The sequence below is a fragment of the Nerophis lumbriciformis genome, linkage group LG33 (assembly GCF_033978685.3).
Source record: "Nerophis lumbriciformis linkage group LG33, RoL_Nlum_v2.1, whole genome shotgun sequence".
NCBI lineage: Eukaryota > Metazoa > Chordata > Actinopteri > Syngnathiformes > Syngnathidae > Nerophis > Nerophis lumbriciformis.
Window position 1 is genome coordinate 2,579,665 of NC_084580.2, and position 24,579 is coordinate 2,604,243.

At 41.9% G+C, this 24,579-nt stretch overlaps 2 protein-coding genes across 2 annotated transcripts in view; both read right to left on the reverse strand.

The window, feature by feature from the left end:
* The window catches only part of septin5a (septin 5a), a 67,860-nt gene extending 63,909 nt beyond the window's left edge, over positions 1-3,951 (reverse strand). The window contains exons 1-2 of the mRNA XM_061928907.2: positions 3,799-3,951; positions 3,646-3,659 (exon numbers count right to left, since the gene is read on the reverse strand). Of these exons, the coding sequence (XP_061784891.1) occupies positions 3,646-3,659; positions 3,799-3,844 (60 nt within the window). The 5' untranslated portion in view covers positions 3,845-3,951. The remainder of the gene's footprint in view (positions 1-3,645; positions 3,660-3,798) is intronic.
* A 6,291-nt stretch (positions 3,952-10,242) lies between these two features.
* The window catches only part of LOC133575981 (septin-2A), a 50,041-nt gene continuing 35,704 nt past the window's right edge, over positions 10,243-24,579 (reverse strand). Inside the window, exons 8-12 of the mRNA XM_061928946.1 lie at positions 17,177-17,278; positions 16,950-17,095; positions 16,716-16,799; positions 16,581-16,638; positions 10,243-11,091 (exon numbers count right to left, since the gene is read on the reverse strand). Coding sequence (XP_061784930.1) covers positions 11,026-11,091; positions 16,581-16,638; positions 16,716-16,799; positions 16,950-17,095; positions 17,177-17,278 — 456 coding nt within the window. The 3' untranslated portion in view covers positions 10,243-11,025. The remainder of the gene's footprint in view (positions 11,092-16,580; positions 16,639-16,715; positions 16,800-16,949; positions 17,096-17,176; positions 17,279-24,579) is intronic.

The following is a 24,579-nucleotide window of genomic DNA, read 5'->3' on the forward strand; positions in this document are numbered from 1 at the left end:
AAAAAAATTCCTGCTTTTCCCAAAATTCCCATTTTTTTCTGATATTCCCATTGAAATCAATAGGGCATTCTTCAAAGTTCCACAACTTCCACATTTTTCATCTGATTCAAACCGTTCCAACTTCAAAATATTCAGCCTGTTCAGGAATTGTGTGCTCTACTTCAACAATCCGCTTTTCCCAAAATTCCCAAATTTCCAGGAAGTTCCTATTGAAATGAATGGGACTTTTTTTCCAAGTTGCACAATTCCCACATTTCTGAACCGATTCAAACCATTCCAACATCAACACATTCCACTCATCCTGGACATTCAAACTAACACTTTCCCAAGTTCCAAGCCAAATCCCGGTTTTCCTGGAAATTGTGTTAGATGTAAATACAAACGGAATACAATGATTTGCAAATCCTTTTCAACCCATATTCAATTGAATGCACTACAAAGACAAGATATTTGATGTTCAAACTCATAAACTTTATTTTTTTTTGCAAATAATAATTAACTTAGAATTTCATGGCTGCAACACGTGACAAAGAAGTTGGGAAAGAGCATGTTCACCACTGTGTTACATGGCCTTTCCTTTTAACAACACTCAGTAAACGTTTGGGAACTGAGGAGACACATTTTTTAAGCTTCTCAGGTGGAATTCTTTCCCATTCTTGCTTGATGTACAGCTTCAGTTGTTCAACAGTCCGGGGGTCTCCGTTGTGGTATTTTAGGCTTCATAATGCGCCACACATTTTCAATGGGAGACAGGTCTGGACTACAGGCAGGCCAGTCTAGTACCCACACTCTTTTACTATGAAGCCACGTTGATGTAACACGTGGCTTGGCATTGTCTTGCTGAAATAAGCAGGGGCGTCCATGGTAACGTTGCTTGGATGGCAACATATGTTGCTCCAAAACCTGTATGTACCTTTCAGCATTAATTGTGCCTTCACAGATGTGTAAGTTACCCATGTCTTGGGCACTAATACACCCCCATACCATCACAGATGCTGGCTTTGCGCCTATAACAATCCGGATGGTTCTTTTCCTCTTTGGTCCGTAGGACACGACGTCCACAGTTTCCAAAAACTATTTGAAATGTTGACTCGTCAGACCACAGAACACTTTTCCACTTTGTATCAGTCCATCTTAGATGAGCTCAGGCCCAGCGAAGCAGACGGCGTTTCTGGGTGTTGTTAATAAACGGTTTTCGCCTTGCATAGGAGAGTTTTAACTTGCACTTACAGATGTAGCGACAAACTGTAGTTACTGACAGTGGGTTTCTGAAGTGTTCCTGAGCCCATGTGGTGATATCCTTTACACACTGGTGTCGCTTGTTGATGCAGTACAGCCTGAGGGATCGAAGGTCACAGGCTTAGCTGCTTACGTGCAGTGATTTCTCCAGACTCTCTGAACCCTTTGATGATATTACGGACCGTAGATGGTGAAATCCCTAAATTCCTTGCAATAGCTGGTTGAGAAATGTCGTTCTTAAACTGTTCAACAATTTGCTCACGCATTTGTTGACAAAGTGGTGACCCTCGCCCCATCCTTATTTGTGAATGACTGAGCATTTTATGGAATCTACTTTTATACCCAATCATGGCACCCACCTGTTCCCAATTTGCCTGTTCACCTGTGGGATGTTCCAAATAAGTGTTTGATGAGCATTCCTCAACTTTATCAGTATTTATTGCCACCTTTCCCAACTTCTTTGTCACGTGTTGCTGGCATCAAATTCTAAAGTTAATGATTATTTGCAACAAAAAATCAAGTTTATGAGTTTAACATCAAATATCTTGTCTTTGTAGTGCATTCAACTGAATATGGGTTGAAAAGGATTTGCAAATCATTGTATTCCGTTTATATTTACATCTAACATAATTTTCCAACTTATATGGAAACGGGGTTTGTAGTTATGTGTGCTATCTCAGTGTTTTTCAACCTTTTTTGAGCCAAGGCACATTTTTTGTGTTGAAAAAATCCAGAGGAACACCACCAGCAGAAATCATTAAAAAACTAAACTCAGTTGACATTAAAAAGTCGTTGTCGCAATTGTTGGATATGACTTTAAACCATAAACAACCATGCATCACTATAGCTCATGTCTCAAAGTAGGTGTACTGTCACGACCTGTCCCATCACGCCGTGACATAATTGGAGTTTTTTTTTGCTGTTTTCCTGTGTGTAGTCTTTTAGTTCTTGTCTTGCGTTCCTATTTTGGTGGCTTTTTCTCTTTTTTTGGTAATTTCCTGTTGCAGTTTCATGTCTTCCTTTGAGCTATATTCGCCGCACCTGTTTTGTTTTAACAATCAAGAATATTTCAGTTCTTTTTATCCTTTGAGGGAACATTTATGATTGCCATGTCATGTTCGGATGTACATTACTGACGCCGTCTTTGCTCCACAGTAAGTCTTTGCTGTCGTCCAGCGTTCTGTTTTTGTTTACTTTGTAGCCAGTTCAGTTTTACTTTCGTTCTGGATAGCCTTCCATAAGCTTCAATGCCTTTTCTGAGGGGCACTCACCTTTTGTTTATTTTTGGTTTAAGCATTAGACAGCTTTTTACCTGCACGCTGCCTCCCGCTGTTTCCGACATCTACAAAGCAATTAGCTACCGGCTGCCACCTACTGGTATGGAAGAGTATTACACGGTTACTCTGCCGAGCTCGAGACAGCACCGACACTCAACAACAACACATCATTTGAGGACTATAATTACTGGTTTGACAAGCGGTATAAAATGGATGGATGGGAATTACTACGGTCCTGAGTAGTCCTGAGTTCAATCCCGGGCTCGGGATCTTTCTGTGTGGAGTTTGCATGTTTTCCCCGTGACTGTGTGGGTTCTCTCCGGGTACTCTGGCTTCCTCCCACCTCCAAAGACATGCACCTGGGGATAGGTTGATTGGCAACACTAAATTGGCCCTAGTGTGTGAATGTGAGTGTGAATGTTGTCTGTCTATCTGACATGAGGTGGCGACTTGTCCAGGGTGTACTCCGCCTTCCGCCCGAATGCAGCTGAGATAGGCTACAGCACCCCCCGCGACCCCAAAAGGGTCAAGCGGTAGAAAATGGATGGGAATTACTGGTTAGCAAACATTTTTTTAACCCAAATAGGTGAAATTAGATAATCTCCCACGGCACACCAAACTGTATCTCATGGCCCACTACTGTGCCGCGGCACAGTGGTTGAAAAACACTGTGCTATCATATTAAAGGACATAGTCTTGGATGATATGCACTGATTGTAATTGTAACAATGAAGTGGTGGGGGCAGGGTGTTGTCAAATTCACATGCATGCATAGTCAACCATTACAAGCACCCAGCACCTGCAAACAGGGGCCAAGAAAGAGGGGTAACATGGAGGTCAATATGTAGCAGAGGGTTTATATTCTAAAGGGAAATAAGAGAAGCAAATAGCGGAAATGGCTAATAATGTAGAGGGAGGAGGAGAGGATTGATGCTGCTCCACATAAGCATCTAAAAATGAAAGAAGCCCACACAGCCCCTCCTCCTCCTCCTCCTCCTCCAAACAGCATCATCATCCAGAATGCTTCACGATCGGGGCTCCACGTTGCTCTATTTAAACAATTCATCGACAAAAACAGCCTCAATTCAATAAAGACAGTCAAACCAAGACAATAAATCAGATATCTTACCTCGGCGCTGTCCTCTGTGAGCCATGATGGACGAGACGAGAGGAGAGGAGAGGAGCAGGTGCCAGGATGCCCAGCGACGCCCAGTAAAGACAAGGAGCGGTCATCAAACGCACCATTGAGTGGTATTTGAACGCAACTGGGAAGGAGACTCACCCGTTTTGACTGGAATACGACTCTTGTATCTGATGCTGGCCGTCATGTCGACCGCCGTCCAGCCCGCGACTCGCCGCCACAAGATGATCCACGCTCGCCTCGCGAGCCCGCAGCAGGATGGGAGAGGGCCGAGCTGACGGATGTAAGCCACGCCTCCTGGACGCCACTCAGCCAATTAGATGGCAAAGTAGTGCACAAGCAGGAAGTAGGGGTTCATATTGCTCAACATTTATTTATAAGATTCTAAATCCTGACAAAATATATTCTCTCCTTAAAAAAAACTAAACAAATGTGATAAGGCAATGGCATTACCCCAAAGAGGGCTATTCAACCGTACAAATACAATAATAAAGATACTGTACTATGTTTATGGCCTCACAAAGGGCTCTACCTGCAAATATACAGAGTCTGTTTTCACTCAGAGGTGGCCCACATACCATACCATACCATACCAACTTTATTTATAAAGCCTAGGGATGTCCGATAATATCGGCGTTAAAATGTAATATCGGAAATTATCGGTATCATTTTTTTTATTATCGGTATGTTTTTTTAAATTTTATTTTATTTTATAAAAAACACAAGATACACTTACAATTAGTGCACCAACCCAAAAAACTTCCCTCCCCCATTTACACTCATTCACACAAAAGGGTTGTTTCTTTCTGTTATTAATATTGTGGTTCCTACATTATATATCAATATATATCAATACAGTCTGCAAGGGATACAGTCCGCAAGCACACATGATTGTGCGTGCTGCTGGTCCACTAATAGTACTAACCTTTAACAGTTAATTTTACTAATTTTCATTCATTACTAGTTTCTATGTAACTGTTTTTATATTGTTTTACTTTCTTTTTTATTCAAGAAAATGTTTTTAATTTATTTATCTTATTTTATTTTATTAATTTTTTTTTTAAAGTACCTTATCTTCACCATACCTGGTTGTCCAAATTAGGCATAATAATGTGTTAATTCTACGACTGCATATATCTGTTGATATCGGTATCGGTAATTAATGAGTTGGACAATATCAGAATATCGGATATCGGCAAAAAGCCATTATCGGACATCCCTAATAAAGCCCTTTAAAAACAACCACAGTTGAAGAACAAAGGGCTGTACACCACAAAGAAATAGAGGCAAAGGACAGACTAAAAAAAAAAACATTTAAAACATAAGTAAAATACACATTGAAAAAGCAAATACAAATTACCCTAAAATCAAATTGTTGGATAAAAAGCAGTTAAAAAGTTAAAAACAGTTAAAAAAGTTAAAAACAGTTTAAGGTCTCATGCTGGGTTAAAAGCCAGTGAATAAAAATGGGTTTTAAGAAGGGTCTTAAAAATAGCCAAAGAAGGGGCCTGTCTCACATGGAGAGGGAGCTCGTTCCAGAGTTTGGGACCCGCAACAGAGAAGGCTCTGTCCCCTCTGAGCTTGCGCTTTGATTTGGGTACCTCCAGGAGCAGCTGATCAGTTGACCTGAGGGACCGGGTGGGGGCATAGAGGTGGAGCAGCTCAGAGAGGTAAGGTGGGGCAAGACCACTTAAGGATTTAAAAACGAGTAAGATCATTTTAAAATGGACTCTAAAAGACACGCCCTGCGATGAGGTGGCGACTTGTCCAGGGTGTACCCCACCTTCCGCCCGATTGTAGCTGAGATAGGCTCCAGCGCCCCCCGCGACCCCGAAGGGAATAAGCGGTAGAAAATGGATGGATGGATGGATCTAAAAGACACAGGCAGCCAGTGGAGGGAGGCTAAAACAGGAGTAATGTGCTCTCTTTTCCTTGTGTTAGTTAAAAGTCGGGCAGCTGCATTTTGGACCAGCTGCAGACGTGAGAGGGAGGACTGACTAATTCCAAAATACAAAGAGTTACAGTAATCCAGCCGAGATGTGATAACGGCATGGATTACTGTCTAAAACTGTTGCCTAGAAAGAAGGTTTTTAACATGAACACATGAACTCAGGGGTGTCCTGAAATTCAAACATAACAGTAAATTCAACATTCAAGGCTCAAACGTTATCTATAGCGAGGGTGAAACTGTGGGACAATGTGAGCGGAGAAATTAAACTGTCTTCTAGCCTAAGAGTGTTCAACCTTGCGGTAAAAAATGCGTTGTTGGGAAACTATCAGAAACATGACTAGTTGTTTGGACTATCTCAACTGTGGGACACAGTTGCAAAATAACTCACTGTGGAATAAGGGACATAGCACACCAAACAAGGCCTCAGAAGACGAAAGATACCCAGGCAAGATGGAGCTAATCTCAAGGTCACTCAATGCTATTATATCCATATTGGTGTATGTATACTGACTTGTCATTATCATCCATTATCATATGTTATACTTGTTCTGAAATTGTCATGTATCCATCAAATCTGCTGCATACTTGCCAACCCTCCCGGATTTTCCGGGAGACTCCCGAAATTCAGTGCCTCTCCCGAAAACCTCCCAAGACAAATTTTCTCCCGAAAATCTCCCAAAATTCAGGCGGACTCAGGGCCCACAATATAAACAGCGTACCTGCCCAATCACGTTATAACTGTAGAATGATGGAGGGCGAGTTCTTGGTTTCTTATGTGGGTTTATTGTTAGGCAGTTTCATTAACGTCCTCCCAGCGCGGTAACAACACACAACAACAGCAGTCACGTTTTCGTCTACCGTAAAGCCGTTCGTCTGCTGTAAACAGCAATGTTGTGACACTCTTAAACAGGACAATACTGCCATCTAGTGCATTTGATGAAAGCACTTTTGTGCGTGCCACACAGCAATGCATCATCAGAGAGGGTGTTCAGCATGGTTAGAAAAATAGTGACAGAGAATAGAACAAGACAATTCAATTCAACCCTGAACTCAACAATGAGTAGATGAGTGTTATGTGTGTGTATATGTGTAAATAAATGAACACTGAAATTCAAGTATTTATTTTATATATATATATATATATATATATATATATATGAAATACTTGACTTGGTGAATTCTAGCTGTAAATATACTCCTCCCCTCTTAACCACGCCCCCCGCCCCACCTCCCGAAATCGGAGGTCTCAAGGTTGGCAAGTAAGCTGCTGTTGAAACTTGGACTATATAACCAGCATATATAACCAACTGTGCAGTAATCTATTTATTTATTTATATATATATATATATATATATATATATATATATATATATATATATATATATGTATATATATATATATATATATATATATTATATATATATATTTATATATTATTTATATATATTTATTTATTTATATATGCACCTTATTGCTTTTTTATCCTGCACTACCATGAGCTTATGTAACAAAATTTTGTTCTTATCTGTGCTGTAAAGTTCAAATTTGTATGACAATAAAAAGGAAGTCTAAGTCTAAGTCTAACATATAAGTTTATTGTAAATTAGGGGCGGGACATGGATAAGCATTCTTGCTTTTTTCCCGTATCCCTTTTCGGTGGGTGCCGTTGCATGGCTGTCAAATTACAAAGAGTGATGAAGTGTTGCTATATATGTCTGTCTGCTGGAATAAATAAATAAATTCAAAATTCAATACTAATAATAATTGGTGGTTCCTCTCTTTAAAAAGCGGAACCGGAGGGTGTGTTCTAACTATCGTGGGATCACACTCCTCAGCCTTCCCGGTAAGGTCTATTCAGGTGTACTGGAGAGGAGGCTACGCCGGATAGTCGAACCTCGGATTCAGGAGGAACAGTGTGGTTTTCGTCCTGGTCGTGGAACTGTGGACCAGCTCTATACTCTCGGCAGGGTCCTTGAGGGTGCATGAGAGTTTGCCCAACCAGTCTACATGTGCTTTGTGGACTTGGAGAAGGCATTCGACCGTGTCCCTCGGGAAGTCCTGTGGGGAGTGCTCAGAGAGTATGGGGTTTCGGACTGTCTGATTGTGGCGGTCCGCTCCCTGTATGATCAGTGTCAGAGCTTGGTCCGCATTGCCGGCAGTAAGTCGGACACGTTTCCGGTGAGGGTTGGACTCCGCCAAGGCTGCCCTTTGTCACCGATTCTGTTCATAACTTTTATGGACAGAATTTCTAGGCGCAGTCAAGGCGTTGAGGGGATCTGGTTTGGTTGCTGCAGGATTAGGTCTCTGCTTTTTGCAGATGATGTGGTCCTGATGGCTTCATCTGGCCAGGATCTTCAGCTCTCACTGGATCGGTTCGCAGCTGAGTGTGAAGCGACTGGGATGAGAATCAGCACCTCCAAGTCCGAGTCCATGGTTCTCGCCCGGAAAAGGGTGGAGTGCCATCTCCGGGTTGGGGAGGAGATCTTGCCCCAAGTGGAGGAGTTCAAGTACCTCGGAGTCTTGTTCACGAGTGAGGGAAGAGTGGATCGTGAGATCGACAGGCGGATCGGTGCGGCGTCTTCAGTAATGCGGACGCTGTATCGATCCGTTGTGGTGAAGAAGGAGCTGAGCCGGAAGGCAAAGCTCTCGATTTACCGGTCGATCTACGTTCCCATCCTCACCTATGGTCATGAGCTTTGGGTCATGACCGAAAGGACAAGATCACGGGTACAAGCGGCTGAAATGAGTTTCCTCCGCCGGGTGGCGGGGCTCTCCCTTAGAGATAGGGTGAGAAGCTCTGTCATCCGGGGGGAGCTCAAAGTAAAGCCGCTGCTCCTCCACATCGAAAGGAGCCAGATGAGGTGGTTCGGGCATCTGGTCAGGATGCCACCCGAGCGCCTCCCTAGGGAGGTGTTTAGGGCATGTCCGACCGGTAGGAGGCTACGAGGAAGACCCAGGACACGTTGGGAAGACTATGTCTCCCGGCTGGCCTGGGAACGCCTCGGGATCCCCCGGGAGGAGCTGGACGAAGTGGCTGGGGAGAGGGAAGTCTGGTCTTCCCTGCTTAGGCTGCTGCCCCCGCGCCCCAACCTCGGATAAGCGGAAGAAGATGGATGGATGGATGGATACTAATCAGTGGCGGGACGTGCATTTCCCACTAGGCCTTCAGTGATGTCTTAGTCCGACTTCAATAAATACCTCTCAAAATACAATCATTTATGTCGCCACACGACAACGGCTTGAAAAATATTATACAGAAACACACTTGCGCATTGCTGGGCATTGAATCGCCTCAATTTGTCACTAGCGTACAAAAACGGGCAATTTTTTGGCACATTTTAAAAATCAATAAACCCGTGGTAGTGTCAAAACAAAAATAATTGTAAAAAACATATTGAATGTGAAAAAAAATATTTTAATTCACAATTTTTAACGGCCATTTGATGCCGTATAAACCATTGGTACCGCTCGTAGTTGGTTGATTCGAGTGGAAGTGGCGGGCAAACCATTTCACCACCAGGACAGCTTAACTAGTTTCCAGCGTCGGCTGACCTCGTTTCACAAGATCTAGTTTCTCTTTAAATATCCTTCTTGAAAATGCCCTTGCAAATATATATCTGCCACCTAATCAACATTTTTCTTTGTTTGTTAAAGAAGTGAGTACCGCTGATTTCTCCGCTGGCCGGGTATGGTTCCGGTGCCACTTTCTGCTTTCGTAAATCAGAACTTGTGATTGGATACTTGGGAATGACCAGTGAGTATCCAATCACAGTCACGTTCAACGTAAGGCCACCTAGATGGGCTACTGTCAACAACTTGTGATCTAATCGGCTATCGCAACTGTCTGTTAACTGAATGTCCTCCGTTCGTTAAACGGCACAGCCGCCGCTAATGTTGGTTCAGAAGGCCTCCGGCAGAATTCACACAGCGCTGGCAACAAGCGAGCTGAATTCTGATTGGATAAAAGTTCCAACTTAAAAACAGCAACACTGGAGCCTAAAATGACATGAAGAGAATATGATGAATACTTTTATGTATGTATGGAAAGTCAATTAAAAATAAAATGAACTTCTATAATTTATGATCATGATTTGTCAATGCAGCACGGTGGAACAGGGGTTAGTGCAGGTGACTCACAATACGAAGGTCCTGAGTGGTCCTGAGTTCAATCCCATGTTCTCCCCGTGACTGCGTGGGTTCCCTCCAGGTACTCCGGCTTCCTCCCACCTCCAAAAACATGCACCTGGATATAGGTTGATTGGCAACACTAAATTGGCCCTAGTGTGTGAATGTGAGTGTGAATGTTGTCTGTCTATCTGTGTTGGCCCTGTGATGAGATGGTGACTTGTCCAGGGTGTACTCCGCCTTCCGCCCGAATGCAGCTGAGTTAGGCCCCAGCACCCCCCCGACCCCGAAAGGGACAAGCGGTAGAAAATGGATGGATGGATAGATTTATGTTAGGCCAGTAGAGGTACACCACTGGTACTAATATAGACCATTTTTATATGTGAAGGAACTTAAGATGTACCTAATGTTATGACCAACGGTTGCAATCCATTGGACGATCAGATAAATAGACAATTATATTATTTAGCAAATCAAATATTAGTCATGTGAGGAACACTGAGAAATAATAAGATAGTAAACATTTATTTCCTCGAAACAAAAATATTTCAGTGGAAGTACAAAAACAGATGTTGGCACCTAAACAGTTAACAAGTGGTGTGTTTTTTCAAATCATGAAATAATTTTGTTTGGCACATTAGCTACAAATCAGCTTCTATATTTTGGACAATGTACCATGTGTACTAGAAACTGATCATTGGGCTCAATATATACTACTGTTTGACAAACTACTACACCTTTGTGCTTCATTCTGTAGTAAGTACAACATAAAATACAACAATATGGAGTAAGTGACATGGCACTGAGTGTATTATTATTATAGCAGCCTTATAGCAACTTTAGTGGATGGACAAAGTGACAGAAAGACAAACATGGAACTTGTAGTAAATTGTCAATAATAGTGAAAGTAACAGAATACACTTTTCTAATTGCAGATTCAAAATGCTTAAAAAGTCCTCCAATGGCAGTTAAGACTTTTTTTGGTAAACACTTAAAAGTATTGTTATTGGCATCTTGACAGACCATAATAGAAGGATAAGGATAAAAGATCAGGATAAAATAACATAGTGGATACTTTATCAGCCAATGCCGACTCACTGGCTCCTAATTCCCCAAAGACACGTAAACCTAAATAGTCATACATTGGCTGCAAGTCTGGTTGTTGGGCTTAAAAAAAAAAAAGTTTCAGAATCAGAGAAAAGGCAAGGAAACATAGAATCCTGAAAACTCCTGCAAGATGTGGTTGGGTGACAACAGGTGTGTTTTGGTGTGTGTTCCAAGTTCCAACACCTTCACTCTTCTGATTGCATTTTCATTTGCGCCTGCATCCGAGCAATCATCTCTTGCATGCGTCGCAGCTGCGGGAAAGGAAAACAAAGACAACATCATAACGCATGAAGATGACGGATAACATGGACATATGGTAAGTATATCCATCCATCCATCCATTTTCTACCGCTTGTCTCCCACTGGGCCAACACAGATAGACAGTTTCTAAAATACCAATCAGCATAGCTGCGTAGTTGTAGTTCCAGAGCATCTGTCGCCCCCATTTGGAAAAAGGAACTAACTGCACAATGTACAGATGAGAAATGTGCTATTTTATTTTCCTATAATCGAGGGTATGGAAATTAAGCTAGTCATTTATTTTATTTTTGAATTTACGGAATTAATACATTTTATTTGACACACTGTATATGCATAGCTACATATTAAAGTAAAGTTAAAGTACCAATGATTGTCACACACACACACTAGGCGTGGCGAAATTTGTCCTCTGCGTTTGCCCCATCCCCTTATTCAACCCCTGGGAGGCGAGGGGAGCAGTGGGCAGCAGCGGTGGCCGCGCCCAATATATTAAATATATGATATATTAAACGTCACAACTTTTAATGCTAATTATTATTTTATCATTTAGTTCAGCTAGCCTTCATTGACCTCTGCCGGGAGGGGTTTGTCAGGATGTGTGTTAGTGAGTCAACGCCGTAGCTCAGAAAGTTATTGGTGGATTTTGATGACACTTTCAAGAAATGTCAGAAGTTGGATGAGGATCAAGTGAGTCGGCTTTGGGGGTGATGTACAAACCCCGTTTCCATATGAGTTGGGAAATTGTGTTAGATGTAAATATAAACGGAATACAATGATTTGCAAATCCTTTTCAACGCATATTCAGATGAATGCACTACAAAGACAAGATATTTGATGTTCAAACTCATAAACTTTATTTTTCTTTTGCAAATAATAATTAACTTAGAATTTCATGGCTGCAACACGTGCCAAAGTAGTTGGGAAAGGGCATGTTCACCACTGTGTTACATGGCCTTTCCTTTTAACAACACTCAGTAAACGATTGGGAACTGAGGAGACACATTTTTGAAGCTTCTCAGGTGGAATTCTTTCCCATTCTTGCTTGATGTACAGCTTAAGTTGTTCAACAGTCCGGGGGTCTCCGTTGTGGTATTTTAGGCTTCATAATGCGCCACACATTTTCAATGGGAGACAGGTCTGGACTACAGGCAGGCCAGTCTAGTACCCGCACTCTTTTACTATGAAGCCACGTTGATGTAACATGTGGCTTGGCATTGTCTTGCTGAAATTGCACTTGAGTAAGCTAACCCGGCCGTATTGGCATGTGTTGCAATGTTAAGATTTCATCAGCAGGGGCGTCCATGGTAACGTTGCTTGGATGGCAACATATGTTGCTCCAAAACTTGTATGTACCTTTCAGCATTAATGGCGCCTTCACAGATGTGTAAGTTACCCATGTCTTGGCCACTAATACACCCCCATACCATCACAGATGCTGGCTTTTCAACTTTGCGCCTATAACAATCCGGATGGTTCTTTTCCTCTTTGGTCCGGAGGACACGACATCCACAGTTTCCAAAAACTATTTGAAATGTGGACTCGTCAGACCACAGAACACTTTTCCACTTTGTATCAGTCCATCTTAGATGAGCTCAGGCCCAGCAAAGCCGACGGCATTTCTGGGTGTTGTTGATAAACGGTTTTTGCCTTGCATAGGAGAGTTTTAACTTGCACTTACAGATGTAGCGACCAACTGTAGTTACTGACAGTGGGTTTCTGAAGTGTTCCTGAGCCCATGTGGTGATATCCTTTACACACTGATGTCGCTTGTTGATGCAGTACAGCCTGAGGGATGGAAGGTCACGGGCTTAGCTGCTTACGTGCAGTGATTTCTCCAGATTCTCTGAACCCTTTGATGATATTACGGACCGTAGATGGTGAAATCCCTAAATTCCTTGCAATGGCTGGTTGAGAAAGGTTTTTCTTAAACTGTTCAACAATTTGCTCACGCATTTGTTGACAAAGTGGTGACCCTCGCCCCATCCTTGTTTGTGAATGACTGAGCATTTCATGGAATCTACTTTTATACCCAGTCATGGCAACCGCTTGTTCCCAATTTGCCTGTTCACCTGTGGGATGTTCCAAATAAGTGTTTGATGAGCATTTCTCAACTTTATCAGTATTTATTGCCACCTTTCCCAACTTCTTTGTCACGTGTTGCTGGCATCAAATTCTAAAGTTAATGATTATTTGCAAAAAAAAAAAGTTTATCAGTTTGAACATCAAATATGTTGTCTTTGTAGCATATTCAACTGAATATGGGTTGAAAATGATTTGCAAATCATTGTATTCTGTTTATATTTACATCTAACACAATTTCCCAACTCATATGGAAACGGGGTTTGTAGTATGTTACCTTGTGTTTATAATAAATGGATATAGCGCTTTTCTACCTTCAAGGTACTCAAAGCGCTTTGACACTATTTCCATTCACACACTGATGGCGGGAGTGTGGTGAAGTGTCTTGCTCAAGCACACAACGGACGTGACGAGGTTGGTAGAAGGTGGGGATCGAACCAGGAACCTTCAGGTTGCTGGCACGGCCACTCTCCCAACCGCACCACGCCGTCCCCTATACAATACAAGCCTGAACTTCTGTGCGTGTACGCTAGTGGCCTTTCCTCCACCCACAAAGAGTGCATGACAGACAAGAGGGTTCACTCCATTTATTTCACTTCGCTATAGAACAAAAGAGCACAGCTGCTGACACTAATGCAAAGAGTGAACTCTTGCAGCATGTCTTGAAGCGACCAAGAAAGTAAAAACATGCACACATGGCAACTTTCTCTATCCTTCCATTCATTAATTCTGCCAGGAGGTTATGTATTCGCTGGGGTTTGTTGGTCTGTTAGTTAGCAGCATAATTCAAAAATGTATGGCTGTATGTTGATGGAACTTTCAGGAAAAGGGGTAAGGAACAAGTGATTGAATTTTAAGGGGTGATTCGGATCACCGTTTGGATTCAGGGTTTTTATTTATTTTTTAAAGATTTTTTACTATTGGAAGATGGCAGGGGTGTGCACTCTGCAAGTTCATTTCTAATGTATTAAGTGCAGGGCTATTCAACTGGTAGCCTGGGGGCCAAATCCGGTTGAAAACTTGGGAGAGAATAATTTTTGCAGCAAACTCCTACATTAAAAACACTACAGTGCTCCTGTTCTATAATAGAAAAACTTGGACTACTGTAAAAACACATTGGAAGATCCTTGCATTTACATTTTAAGCTCCTAAAGGCCAGCATCCACTTGTATTTTGCATAACAGGGATATTTTCTTTAGAAATTACCAGTGGCGGGCCGTGCGTTTCCCACCTAGGCCTTTAGTGATGTCCTGTGTCCAATGATTACCTCTCAAAATACCATCATTTATGTCAGCACATGACCATTGCTGGAGAAATACTATACAGAAACACATTCACGCCCTAATGGGCATTGAATAACCATCAACAGTGTACAAAACGGGTTATTTTCTGGCGCATTTAAAAATCAATAAACCTGCATTAGCAATTAAACATATCTTATGTGGTACTGTCAAAATAAAAATGGCAAAACACATATTGAACGTAAAAAAATTAAAAAATAAAATATCTGAATTCACAATTTGTAGAACCCATTCGAGCTTCCGGGGTTGGCCGACATGGTCTCACAAGATGTAGTTTCTCTTTAAATATCCTTCTTGAAAATATGTGTTGTCTTGTCTAATCATAAAAGATGCAGACGAGGCGTGTTGGCTGAGTTCTTAAAGTTTACTCCACTGCGTGCTCATCAAAAACATCCCCGTTGCCATGGCTACATTCAACAATCTAAATGGGGCTACTGCGCATGCTCTTCACTGCTGTGGCATGCTGGGTAATGGAGTTCTTATGTTACCTAGCTCATAACATCACAATATATATCTGCCTTAGGCCAGCTAGAAGGCCTTACTGACAACAACTCGTCATCTGATTGGCTATCGCATCTGTCTGTCAAATGTTTGTGTCCGATCACTTACAGTGCACAGCCGCATTATTGATTCTGAAGGCCCTAGGCAGATTTGGTACAGCATGGCAACATAAGCTTGCTGAATTCTGATTGGATAAAAACTATAGTCTAAAAACAACAGCACTGGAAGGAGCATAATATGACATGAAGAGAATATAAATACTTTTAGACATTTAGGGAAAGTAAATTAAAAATTACTTGTATCTTTAATTATGATAATGATTTCTGGTTATGTTAGGCCAGCAGAGAAGGCCTTGCTGGCCCTGATGGGCCACCACTGGAAATTACTAACTGAAAAGGAAATCAACAAATATCCACTGCAGGGGAGGCTGGTTCTCAAAATAAGATTAATATTGAAGGGAGACATCTAGGGTCCTTAGCTTGCTGGAAATGTGGTCCCTACAACAATTTAGTTGATTAACCCTGAATTGGTGGATTACCTCTGTGATATCTGTCGCCACCGTGTGGGTAGAAGGAAGAACTGCATAATGTACATGTGGGTAGAAGGAAGAACTGCATAATGTACATATACTGCAGGTGATTTCAGCAGTTACCGGTACTCTCTGTGATGTGCTACATCTGTAGCCACAGATGCACTGGGGTAAACTGACAGAAACGTGGCTGCCAATGGCCTCACCAACCACCACCAAACATTCATTCACATTTGTTCACCAATATGAATTTCTCGGGAAGCAAGGTGGGTGAAGTGCTGTGCCCAAAGACAAACCAGCATTGACTAGGATGATGAACCTGGAATCCTTCAGTTACTGGACGACTTGCTCTACCTACTGAGCAACTGCTACCAAACAGTGATATAACATAATGAGTATCATTGATATTTTATTTATTGCATTTATTAATTTTTGATTGTATTTAATTGAATACATACTGTATGCGTTTATTATTTATTGAATAACATTTTTAAACTATAATAACATTTTATATTTGATCATTTTAGTATTTTTTTCAAATGTACTGTAATTTTTTTAAAGTGACTCATACATTTGGAGAAACATCCTCCAAAGTACTTTTTTTGTGGTTTACTTTAAACACAGAATACATTTTGCACATGTAGACTGTGTCTTGTGACTTCTTTGTTAGAGGGATCGTGTCTCTGATAGACAGAAAAAAAACAACATTGGACCATACAATGAGACATTGTATTACAAAAAAAACTTTCTCTGTGGTTGATACTATGGAGGTCATTCCCACCATAAAAACTGGGCCAGGACTTCCGGACAGGAGGTGGTATAACATCCTCTACAACATGTATAACATTGTTTACAAACAGCTCTGATAGAACTCGCCTGTTCATAAGGCGTGCTGTCCTCGTAACACAAACAGGATTATCAAGAGCAATTAGGAAGCGGGGTACTGCCAAATGATAGGCCAAAGTGTAATTAATGCTAACAAAAGATAAGAAGATTGCAAACACTTAAGGCCCAGCACAAATTGCCACAGTGTGTGTGTGTGTGTGTGTGTGTGTGTGTCTGTGTCTACCTCGGCCTCTTTCTGTAGCAATATCTGGTCTTTATCCATCACGTCCTCATCCACAGCTCTGCAGGAAACATTCCACAATAAAACTTGGAGCGCTGCTAAAATCAGATTTTTTTTCTTTACATAAAAGTGTCTCACCGTCCCGCTTTCTTCAGCCTCTCTGAGCGGAAATTCTCATAATGCAGGTCCTGAGTAACCTCCTGGAGGTCTTGCATGTGCGTCCTACAACAAAGTATGTTTCTATGTAATTATGTCTTCAGACTCTAGAGGGCTGTGGCGCTTTGCTGCAAGTTTTAAAAGCCATTTTGTCAAGGGTCACTTGGCTTTCCCTTCCTGTATTTTGAATGCACTCTTATTGATGGGGTGACTCACACAAGCATGGTGCGGAGTTTGAGGAAGTCATTGTGCTCTGGATTCTCCACCTCCACAACTCCCCACGGGTACAGACGACCACGGATCTTCTTTCCTTTCACCTCGATCAGCTGGTTGGAGCCAATGACAGCAAAAGGGACGCTCGCCTGGGAGGAAGAAATGCAAGCAGATAAATGTGGGTGCAAGAGAAGATCAACAATGTTTCATAACACCCTATATCCGCTCACCTTGAGGACTTTCGTTTGCTCTTTGAACTCCTCGTCCTCGTCAGAGTCCGCATCGGGTAGCTGATAGATTTTAATTCCGTGCTCTGCGATCTCATCCAGGATCTGATAAGTGGAAACAAAGGAAAGGGGTGAGGCAGACAGGGTCATGACCTCTCGGGCGCTCCCTTCTTGACGCCTGCAGGTGTCTGCTCTCCAACTCAAAGCCAAAAATGTTTAATAATAAAACTAATCCTCCAAGGAGCATCTTAAGCTGCTGACAATATAGTGCTCTTTGTTTGAAGCATGCTGGCTCTCATGGAGAAAATACAGCTGCGGTTCTGAGCCATAAACAGAGAATAAGGAGGCCTTGCAGAGTAATAAGTGGGTGGGAGCACGTATGTATGTTGTTGCGGCAACACATCTCATTAAAACCCCAATGTAGGATACGAGTGGGCTGACAGAAAGGGGGCAGCAGGGAAAAAATAGGCCTTGTGGAGTGTCTTTAAAACCGAAAGAGTCTTTAAGTTCTCACAGTGTTCCATTCAAAGGCCAGTTAAAACAAAGGAGCTTTCTTTATCCCTGCCTAGGGACACACGTCACTATTTATTATTCTTAACATCAAGGCAACATTTGTCTTTTGTTTTCTCAAGAGCATACAGTTATTGTTATGCAACGGAGCCAAGAAACTGCGAGCGTTGTTTTCCTGACTTTTTGAGCCACTTTCATGTAGTGTAGAGTATGAAAGGACAGGGTGAGTCAGCCCTGATCCCGGGAAGTGAGAGCAGGTTTTCCTACGGAGTGGAGCTCCTGTTTGCGCACTTGTTATGGCTGCGGATTGTTTTTTCAGTGAGCTATATATGCGTGGTCTACGTGTGTGTGTATTGGGAGGGTTGAGTATTGTTGTGGTTGCTGATGTAAAAACAAACAAGCTTCGGAGAGCGTGACTCCAGACCAATGGGTTCTTCTGCAATGTAGAGGGGGGACAAACATCAGTTTGGTGAAACAGTAGTTACTGGAAAATCTACACTTATTGAGAAAACAAACAAGAGTCACACAATAGCCGGAAAGAAAGAAACTAAAACAAAAAAAAAAAAGCAGTCCCACAGGGTAGCCATTTGGGGAACATTTGTTAATTTCTTGATTGCACAAGGGAATTATATTCTAATGAAAAACAAGTCAAAAGCGAAACATCAAAGTGTTACAATACCTACAATATTTCTTTACTTGAATATGGTCCAGCACAAAAACTCTCTTCCTGTCTCGCAATTGATTGTTATTTTGTCAATTACATTATCAATAAACACCAGTGAGTGCCTTCCATTGGCAGCCATACTTGCCCGAACTACAACACTGCCTCCACCATGATGTGGTATTCTTTGGATCATGAGCGGTCCCCAAGTTTACAAGTTGTGTTGTTTTTTTTAAACATTATATCAGGTTAGATCAGTGGTGTCAAACGTTTGGCCCACAAGCCGGATCAGGCCCACAAACAGGTTTTATACGGACCCATGATAAACATTCTGAATTTATTTCATCCATCCATTCATTTTTGTCGATAATCTTATTTATCTCACCATCTGAAATATACCTTACATCCCTAATTATTATTTATTTATTTTTAATGTTATTAGCTATGGAGTATATTGTGAATAAATTGAGAACAGGAAGTAAACAAACGTTTTAGCAGCTGTTATGTAAAGGAAAGGGGTAGGATTAAATAAGCTCTGCTTCTTCCGAACATGTTGAATAGAGAAACTGGAAATTGTGATAGATAGATAGTTCTTTATTGATTCCTTCAGGAGAGTTCCCTCAGGAAAATTAAAATTCCAGCAGCAGTGTACAGAATTGAGATCGAATTTAAAAGTAAAAAGTAAATAATGGGGGTATAAATGGAAATAAAATAGAAAATATTACAATAAGAATAAAAATAAAAAGCAACAATAAGAATAAAAATATAACAGTAAAAATAAGAATATAACAAGAGAAACTAGGCAGTAGTGACCATGTAGACAGGTTGATCTGCCGTTTCTTTTCTTTTCTCCTCTGCCTCCTCGCCGGGTTACTCCGGTTCCGGTGACCATGGATGAAGTGCTGGTTGTCCAGAGTTGGGACCCGGGGTGGACCGCTCGCCTGTGCATCGGTTGGGGACATCTCTGCGCTGCTGACCCGTCTCCGCTCGGGATGGTCTCCTGCTGGCCCCACTATGGACTGGACTCTCACTACTATGTTAGATCCACTAGGGACTGTTCTTTCACAATATTATGTCACTCGTCATCCATTGCTTTCGGTCTCCCCTAGAGAGGGGGGGTTACCCACATATGCGGTCCTCTCCAAGGTTTCTCATAGTCATTCACATCGACGTCCCTTATGTGGGCTCTGTACCGAGGATGTCATTGTGGCTTGTGCAGCCCTTTGAGACTTTTGTGATTTAGGGCTAAATAAATAAACATTGATTGATTGATTGATTGATTGATGTTATGAAAATGTATTGCAATGTATATTGTGATGTATCATGTTGTATGCATGCATGTTCGGAATAAACACAAACTCAACTAAACTCAACTCAACAGCCAAATCGTGCTTAAGCAAAAGCTGAAAGGTGGTTTTCTAAAAGTTGATGACAGTATTCAGCTACATGTGCAAAGCAAGACTCATAATCATGATTAGGTGCTAGAATCACTGCCTGCCTGCCTCGAAATCCTCGTCTCCCGCAGAACTACTTAATCCCCCTTGTCCACCACACTTTCCTCCTTGTAATTGTGTATTTTTGTTGGCGCAGAAAAGTTGGCAGCGGGAGCCATCCTGATTTTATGACCGTCCTGTGCAGCGAAAAGACAACCCCTTCCACCTCTGCTCTCTGAGCTGTTATGCTTGGACACGTATTTCCACTTAAGTGTAAGTCAGGGCAGTGAACAATGCCCTACAAGAGTCCACCTCAGTATTCATTTGAAAAGGAAGCCTGGGCTTCCGGTTAACATTGCTGAACATGAAGCATTGTTTATAGAACGGCATTATGACAAATGTGAGGGTGGAGGGTCATATTTTGCAGCTGGATTTAGTAGAATAGTTTAATTTCAGCAAAATGATTCCCAAAAATACTTCACCTGCACAACCATACATAGATATAATAGATAGATATAAAACAGGGTGGTGGTGCTGCACAAGAGGTCAATAGCAAAACCAGTGATCATTCTGGAAACCTATCATTACAGGGACTTGCGGAAGGATTCATATTTTGATGATTTCTTCTCACAAGTGAACCCACGAAAAACCCACGATCAAAACAAAGCTGTAGAAACAATGCAGTAAAGAAATACAAAAAAGGGGGCGTGGCTGTGGTAAAATTTGACCCCACACACTAGAACACAAAGTTGAAATCACACTTCTGTGGCCAATTGTTGAAGACAGAGCGGAGCCTCTTCTGGGCCGGCCAACCACAGGGAACAATACTTGGAAGTAGAATCAAGTGTTCTTAGGAAATCAGCAAAGCAAAGAGCGAGAAGAAAAAATCTTGATAGAAAAAAAGGAGGAGACTTGAAGTGGCAGACCGCCACTGAGGTTCACTAATTACATTCTGAAAATGTACGTTAAAGGTCTCCATCTGATCCCTCAAAATGTACTTCTTCCTCAGGAATGTGCACCACAAAAGAAGCAAAGCAAGACATAAATGACTGAAAAGAGCGACAACAACTATAAGCACCTTAAGTAGCATTTACGTAACATCACAGCTGCCTGAGAGCTTCTGCAGAGGCACCATTGGGATTACAGCCATGCACTGGAGAGCAACTTTCTGATCATGTTTCAATATGATAAAAACACCTTGAGGGAGGTTATCCAAGTGCAATCACATCCACTGCTACTCAAGCGCCAAGTCGAGAGTAATACATCAATGCGGAGATTCTTGTAGATCCTAGAAACTAACATTATCTGAAATATTATGAGAAAGAATGTTTTCTTTTTATTATGAATCTCATTTGACTGCCATTTCAGGCACATTTACATGCTGTGCTGCCCATGAAAACATATTTTATACTGTAAAAAGTACCGTGCAGAAGTCTTACGCCAGCATTAACTTTTTTTCATTTTGACGGATACAAAATGGATTTCAACAAAACATTGTAGACGCCTTACGGGCTATCACAAGATAAATGTGCTGGTTAAAGAATATATTTTCAGTGATTCGCACTTTGATTTTGCGATTACACGTGACCGTGCAAGCAGTTTTCGATGCTTCTGATTACTGTATTTTCCAGTGTTTTAACAGTGGGATCACATTGATGACAATGTGTGCTGAAGTTGGATTAGCCGATAAACTACTGCTTAAAGGCCTACTGAAACCCACTACTACCGACCACGCAGTCTGATAGTTTATATATCAATGATGAAATCTTAACATTACAACACATGTCAACAGCCGGGTTAGCTTACTAAAGTGCAATTTTAAATTTCTGCGCTAAATATCCTGCTGAAAACATCTCGGTATGATGACATCAGCGCGTGCCGTCACGGATTGTAGAGGACATTTTGGGACAGCACAGTGGCCAGCTATTAAGTCATCTGTTTTCATCGCAAAATTCCACAGTATTCTGGACATCTGTGTTGGTGAATCTTTTGCAATTTGTTCAATGAACAATGGAGACAGCAAAGAAGAAAGCTGTAGGTGGGAAGCGGTGTATTGCGGCCGACTGCAGCAACACAAACACAGCCTGTGTTTCATTGTTTACATTCCCGGAAGATGACAGTCAAGCTTTACCATTGGCCTGTGGAGAACTGGGACAACAGAGACTCTTACCAGGAGGACTTTGAGTTGGATGCGCAGACACGGTACCGTGAGTACGCATGCAGCTGCGGCTTCCAAACATTTGATCGCTTGCCCGTACGTGCGTGCCGCTATGTGCATGTCACGTACGTAACTTTGGGGACTTTGGGGAAATATATGTGCTGTATGAACTTTGGGGAGGTGAACGGTACTTTGGGCTGTGGGATTGAGTGTGTTGTGCAGGTGTTTGAGTTGTATTGGCGGATTATATGGACGGGAGGGGGGAGGTGTTTGTTATGCGATATTAATTGTGGCATATTAAATATAAGCCTGGTTGTGTTGTGGCTAATAGAGTATATATATGTCTTGTGTTTATTTACTGTTTTAGTCATTCCCAGCTGAATATCAGGTCTCACCCGCCTCTCACAGAATCTTCCCTATCTGAATCGCTCCCACTGCCCTCTAGTCCTTCACTCTCACTTTCCTCATCCACGAATCTTTCATCCTCGCTCAAATTAATGGGGAAATCGTCGCTTTCTCACTCCGAATCGCTCTCACTGCTGGTGGCCATGATTGTAAACAATGTGCAGATGTGAGGAGCTCCACAACCTGTGACGTCACGCTACTCGTCTGCTACTTCCGGTACAGGCAAGGCTTTTTTATCAGCGACCAAAAGTTGCAAACTTTATCGTCGATGTTCTCTACTAAATCCTTTCAGCAAAAATATGGCAATATCGCGAAATGATCAAGTATGACACATAGAATGGACCGGCTATCCCCGTTTGAATAAGAAAATCGCATTTTAGTAGGCCTTTAAAGACAACGTCATTTTGACATTACTACTCGGTTGTGTTCAAGAACCACAATAGAAAACTGCAAATTACAATTCATCCTAACTGATTATTTTGTATGAACGCGGCTGTCTGTGTAACAATGATTTACAAACCTGTTCAGTGGCCTTGTGGTTAGAGTGTCCGCCCTGAGATCGGTAGGTCGTGAGTTCAAACCCAGGCTGAGTCATACCAAAGACTATAAAAATGGGACCCATTGCCTCCCTGCTTGGCACTCAGCATCAAGGGTTGGAATTGGGGGTTATATTACCAAAATGATTCCCAAGCGCGGCCACCGCTGCTGCTCACTGCTCCCCTCACCTCCCAAGGTGGAACAAGGGGATGGGTCAAATGAAGAGAGTAATTTCACCCCACCTAGTGTGTGTGTGACTATTAGTGGTACTTTAACTTTTACAGGGATGATATTCAATTCAAGATTGTTCCTCCACTATCTCAATTTTTCAGATGTTTAAAAATATTTGTCCAATCCCAACTATCTTATTAAATACAACTAAAAATGTTCATTAAAGCTCTGATCCTTGAATTGGTCTAACCAAAAAGTGGGCAGCCTAAGACAACTCTCTTGGTTGCTTTTTTGGGTCCGTTCCTGTCTCTGGCCGTGCGGCCCACCAACCGAACAACAAACTGTTTTTTGTTTTGTTTTGTTGTTTGTCTTTGCATTGTGCAATCAAATGTGCACAATATGTATTATTTATTGCACATTTTTAGGTTTTTGTTGTGTTTTACTTTGTAGCTGTAGTAATGGCACCACTGAAGTGGCAGCTGGTTGCATCAGCTCTGTGTACTTTTATTATATTTTGTGTTCTTTGATGTTTCCCTCTTGATTGCATGTGTTTAAAAATTGTATCTGCACTGCAACCACAAAATTTTCCTATTGTGGGATGAATAAAGTCGATATTATCCTATCGTTATAACCACATTATATATTTTTAAAATAATGTGAAACACAAGCTATATCAGCAGTTTTCCTGTTTTTAAATCAAAACAAAAACATTGTAAACATGCGGATGGTATATTGTGGCTCAAGTGTTTTTACCATGTTGAAATCCCGCACCATCCACAAGACTATAAGGCTGCAAAGTAGGAGCCTGGAGGTGCCTCTCTCTCCACTTATCGCCATCTTTGCCAACAAGTCTTGAATTATTTCGCCAGAGTTTTTGCCCTGTCCGAGTTTTTTACCTGTCAGCTGTCTAAAAGCACAGTAGATGTTATACTTGTATAGGGCTTTTGACAGTATTTCCAGATTCACACAAAGATGGCGGGAGCTGCCATGCAAGGCCCTAACCATGAGTAAGAGTGAAGTGTCTTGCTCAAAGACACAACAAACGTGACTAGGATGGCGGAAGCCAGGGATCGAACCAGAAACCCTCAGGCACGGCCGCTCTACCAACCAAGCTTTGTCGTCCCCACTCGGGTGATGTCTTTGCCGATGACGTGATCATGTTATCATGACGTGTTAATGTTAGTTAGTTAGTTTCAGTTTATTTCGAACATGCATACAATGCAATTACAATGTAATGCATCACATATTTCCAGTTGTTTCATTACAGCACGTCCGAAAAGGAGGGCATAACAGTCAAGCACTCAGTCCACGGCCTAAAAGACAGTAAAATCTTGGCAGGCTCCCAGGGTCAGGAAGACCCCGCACCGCCTTCTTATCGAGTCTTTCCAAGCGATACAGAGCCGGTCGAGGTGCACTGCCTCAGATGAAACGCACAGTGCTTGAACAGAGTCACAGTTTTATCTATCAATTTCTTTCGGCAGTTGTCATAGTCAACACAAAACCTCTTTTCTACCCCTTAAAAATGCCTTAT